The 4985-nt window shown below is 41.7% G+C and overlaps 1 protein-coding gene across 1 annotated transcript; it reads left to right on the top strand.

Annotated features, from left to right (window-relative positions):
* Positions 1–2896: 2896 nt before the first annotated feature.
* LOC127750767 (uncharacterized) lies at positions 2897–3976 on the top strand (the record flags this gene model as incomplete). The annotated part of the gene is given in 2 exon segments (XM_052273235.1): positions 2897–3050; positions 3486–3976. Coding segments are annotated over 2 exon segments (532 nt in total), but the record flags the coding sequence as incomplete, so codon positions are not given.
* Between the last annotated feature and the right edge of the window lie 1009 nt (positions 3977–4985).

Below are 4985 nucleotides of genomic sequence, written 5' to 3'. Positions count from 1 at the left end.
AAACTGCAGCCAAGGACAGGCAATCACAGCCTCGTATTGAAAAGGCGAAGGATCTTCAAGTTTGGTAATACGAACTTCAACGGGTGGCAAGAAGTTCACCTCCACCGTCTCACCGTCTTGAAGTTTCACACGAAGACCTTCCGTGATCGGGATTCTTAAGTTCACTATAGTAATGTCCCCGGGTAAAGTAAAAACTTCACGGCTTGAGAACTCATAAACTTGAGGAGGTTCGTTTCCAGAAGCCTCAGCCATGATAGAAATGATGAACGACTGACAATTACGATGACTAAGGAAACTACAAACTTCAGCACACGAGGTGCGATGGCAATTGCAATGGCTGTATTCTTCAAGCAGCCTCGCGCAAGGAAAATACTCTCCCCTCCCTCGTGAGGTGCAAATAGTTGTTGCTAGATAAAATGAGTCAACAAACCGATTGCGGTGACAAATCTAAACGACAATGATGGACGCTTAATAGCACGCGCTTTCCTTACTTTACCAAGTTCAGGCGGTAGAAAGAATCAGGCACCCATCGAGCTTTCAGAACCACAAGGCCACAGCTACAGGGCTGGCTGCGGCGGGTCGCACATCCCGTCGCACGTCCGCGTCGACCCGCGTCCGATTGGCTCACGAAGCTATTCGGCTGTCACGTGACCTAAAACCCGAAGACAGAAGTAAAGCGCGGGGGGTTCGAAGGGTCGTCGTGGCGCCGCGGTCGCGCGTCGCGCCCCTCCAGCCGAGCCGAGAGCATCCGCAGATGCGGCGACGTGCTACGGGACGTGCTACTGACGTGGGGTGGTGGTGCCGGCCGTTCCCCGCACCCGCCGCCGAGCCGAGAGCATCCGCAGATTCGGCGACGTGCTACGAGACGTGCTACTGAGGCGGGGTTGGTGCCGGTCGTCTGGCGTCTGTCTGGGCACCCTACTGTACTAGGGATGTGCTACACGACGTGCGACCGAGGGTTCTGTTTGTATCTACCATGGATCAAGTACCACTCACAATATTACCGGAAGACGACTTGTTGCGCCTTGATCAGTATGCGGATGAACTTCTAGAAGAAAATGAAGATTTTAAACATGATGGCGTGCTACTGGTATGTGTGAATCTAGTACATTCTCAGCTTCAGAAGATCACATGTAAAAGTTGGGTTAGGTTGGTCTAGAACTGTGTTTAGTTTCACCAGAGAAAACTACCTGGCTTTCTCTGGCTTAACGCAGGGCTTCTTAAGTAAGTTTATTTAGAAAATCTTCATTGAAACGATTTTGCACCCCAGCTTGGGATACAGATTGTAATTGGGCATAATTCTGTAGTTTACTCGAGTCATTCGTTGTTGTCCATTCATTCTATTTGGAATCGTATTAATTTTTTAATCTTCACTTGTGTATGTTTCAGTTTGAAGTTAGTTCTGGGAAAGGAAGTTCCTTAGAAGAATTGTTGGGAAAGTTCGGCAAAGAGGTTGAAAAGTGTCTTAAGAGGCTGACTCCAATTTCAGTTCCGTACAGTGAGGATTGCTATGGGCATATGTCAACATCTAAAGAATTCCTTAGCAAAGAGGAAATTTCAGCCTGCACTGAAACTCTTCATAATCCCATAAAGTACTCTGTGTCGGATGTCAACTGCTGGTATGATTACAGAACTTTCATTTTCTGTATGATTGTGTGCATCTTTAGCATTTGTTACATTTGTTGAAATCTCTTGTTGCAGCATGACGGCACTAAATGATAGTGGTACCGAAGGGCTGCTCTCTCATTTCTACGATGACATTCTTCCTGCTCAGACAAGTAAACCACCACAATTTAAAAAAATTGTTGGAATGAAAAGTCTCACCAATGAATCTTCTGCAAAATTGAAGATCTTAATGGAAACAAAAACAGTTGCAACAAACTCATCAATTTCACCTGCTGAGAAGACTGCCCACATGTTGAAGACTCTCAACAAAAGCAGAAAAAGGAATAACAAGAAGAAGAATGATGGTCTGGTACCAAAGGGTGTGGATGCTTGCCAGTGCTGGATGTGTGTGTACTCAGATGAGGTCTTGGTTCTTAGTGTAGACGGAAGCACTGTGGAGCCCGATATCAAAGCAACTCATGAATTCTTCAAAGGCAAGGGGTTTCTATATGCGAATGGGGTTAATGTGGAGGCAGACAAGTATAACATGGTATCGACAAACTTCTCGCTTTCTTTTTTGAACAATTGTACTCCTACATGTCTACTTGATGGATCCTATGAAGGAATCAATAGTCCATATCTATATTGTAGTTTTGATCATAGTTTCTTTCCTGTTCATGTCGAAGACCTTTCACTTTGGAGTGTAAACTTTGTTCACCATGGTTCTCCAAAGACGTGGTAAGATTCTTATACTTACAAGCCTTTTTTTTTTCTGATACCTTTTTCTCTCTTATAAAGTTGATGTTTTTCTTTTCTATTATCAGGGTTGTTGTTTCTCCATCTCATGTATCCAAATTGCATTATTTTCTCTCAAAAGCCTTTACATGCCCTGGACATGGAACATGTGCCAATTTACTAGGTCATAAGTACCATGTTCCAACTCCAACTTGGTTAAGGAAGAACGGGATACCCTTCAAAGTGGTTAGTATTTCTTAATTTTATTTCTCATCAGTGTGAAGGTATGATGTATCAAATACATTTATTTATATCTCTCTTGCTCAGGTCGTCCAGAGAGCTGGACAAGGTGTCCTTGTTGCCCCAAACGCTGCACACTTTGGCTTCAATACAGCAGGTGCTAATGTAGCAGAAGCTGTAAATTTTGCATCAAAAAAATGGGTACCCTTTGGGATTGTTTACCCAAAATGCACTTGTATGTAAGTGATACATCTCTTTCTATAGGCTGAACTTAATGCATTACTGCCTATACAATTGTCATTCTTTTGCTCCACAGGCTTGACCAAGTGCATGCTGACATATCAGCAATAATCCTCTCCTTCTGCCCTGAAATGCTTGAAGCATACTTGCACCAGAGAGTACCATCAGTCCCATCTCAACCGGAATTCACCAAGTGTATTGTCCACCCATATTTGTGGAAAGAGTCATTTGTAAGTCCTTTTTAAAATTGACCTAGTAGTTCATGTTATTTCTTTTGAAGCAAACTTAAATGCAGACAGAGACATGTAGTTTACGTCTATCCTTTACGATTTATGCCTTTTACCACTCGACACCTATCGTTTCAGATTTTGATATTTCAAAATCAGCCCAGGTTTAGTAATATAACGAATACAAAAAATACATTTTCACCGATTATGGAGATATTTGAGTGGCCTCATATACAGGTTTAAATGCAAACAAATAGTAGCATTTTCTGTCCAAACTTCATTTAATTTTAATAACTTTATTTTCAAACCGTCCCCCCGTCCCCCCGGACTGAGCTTCACAGTGCCATTAACTGAAAGGGCAACTTACTTTCATATCTAAGATGCCTTTTCATCAACAGTTTTGTATACTTCTTCTATGGAAATATTTTTGTGTTGCAGGACCCAGCACCTCAAGGCGACGGAGCTGCAGAAGGTGAAGTTTCCAATGACAGTGGACAACTGCTACCATCAGAGGATGAAGAAGAACAATGTTGTCTTCAGCCACCAAAGAAAAAGAATCGTCCCAACAGAAAATTAATCAAGTGTCCTGCTTGTGACAAACCCTATAAAGGTGGGCAAAAACAGAGACTTCTTGATCATGTCATTAGCCACAAAGACATGACAGCGGAACAAAATGAGCAAGTGCAAGCAGCCCTAGTAGTACTATTCCCTGAAAGAGGAAACAAACTTCCCAAAAAACAGTGTGTCGTATGTGGCAAATTTGTTGCCAACATGGCAGCTCATAAGAAATCCAAGGCGTGCATCCCTAGGCAGTAGATTTGTGCTTGATTACTCAAAACCAGCTATTTCTGTGAGGCAAATTGTTTATTTCTTATGACATATTTCTCAGTTATGGAACTGCTCCTTAAAATATCAACAGTGCTTATCATCCATACCCCAACTAGTTGTCCTTCTGAATCTAAATTATAATGTCAAACTGAAATTTTAATTATTCCATGAATGAAGACTACTAAGGTGTGATATTATCAGTTACTAATCAGATCCATATCAAATTCCTAATTGTTCTAGGACAAATTGTATTTTTATGATGCTAATTAAATTAATTAAAATGGTTCTATTAAAGTTTTTGAAGACCACTTTGTGGGAACTTGATAGACATGACTGGTTCATACTATTTTGTAGCATTTGGTCTTGTTTAAAGACAATACAATAATTTAGACTGAGGAATGTGTGTTCCACAAAAAGTTAAATGCGCTACAGAATTTTAAAACTTGAAACTTGAATGCTGATGATTTACTTAAAGCCAGAGCTGAGCTTAAACATACATGTAACAATGTTTCGCTATGACCTCTTTTTTTTTTAATTGTAAATCGTTAAAGTAATGACAGCTTCCATGCTTTACTTGGGTGGAAACCTTGCGTAAAAACGATAAGTTCATTTTCTGAATTTAACCAATTTTTTGCACTATTCTATTATTTTGTGACTAGGTCAAGTACTGTTTTAATGTGGCTTTTACATTTTGCTTGTGAAAGCTTACATAAATAAAACTTTTTTCTCAAAAGATGATGTTAAGATTCTATTTCATTTATTTTGCTCTTAAACACTCCATGAAATTCAAACATTAAGAGGTCAACATTTTCAACTATTCAGTGAAAAGAACAAAATACAGCATGTTACATTGTCCATTTGGCAGCCACCATTAGGGACAGTTTCATTCAACAAATTGCACGTTCAACTGCCCCGCATCTGCGGGTGCTCTCAGGTGGTGGTGGGCGGGTGGCAGGAACCTCGACTGCGGCAGGGAAGGAGAAGGCCATGTCCGCCTCGGTAGCACGTCATGGTAGCACGTTCAGCTGCCCCGCATCTGCAGGTGCTCGCAGGTGGTGGTGGGCGGGCGACAGGACCTTGTCCGCGGCAGGCAGGAAGACGGCCTCCTCC

Source organism: Frankliniella occidentalis, unplaced genomic scaffold (assembly GCF_000697945.3).
Source record: "Frankliniella occidentalis isolate FOCC.00 unplaced genomic scaffold, Focc_3.1 Scaffold255, whole genome shotgun sequence".
In the NCBI taxonomy this organism is placed as follows: Eukaryota; Metazoa; Arthropoda; class Insecta; order Thysanoptera; family Thripidae; genus Frankliniella; species Frankliniella occidentalis.
The sequence above is the reverse complement of the archived record's forward strand: the minus strand, read 5'-3'. Positions and strand labels throughout refer to the sequence as shown.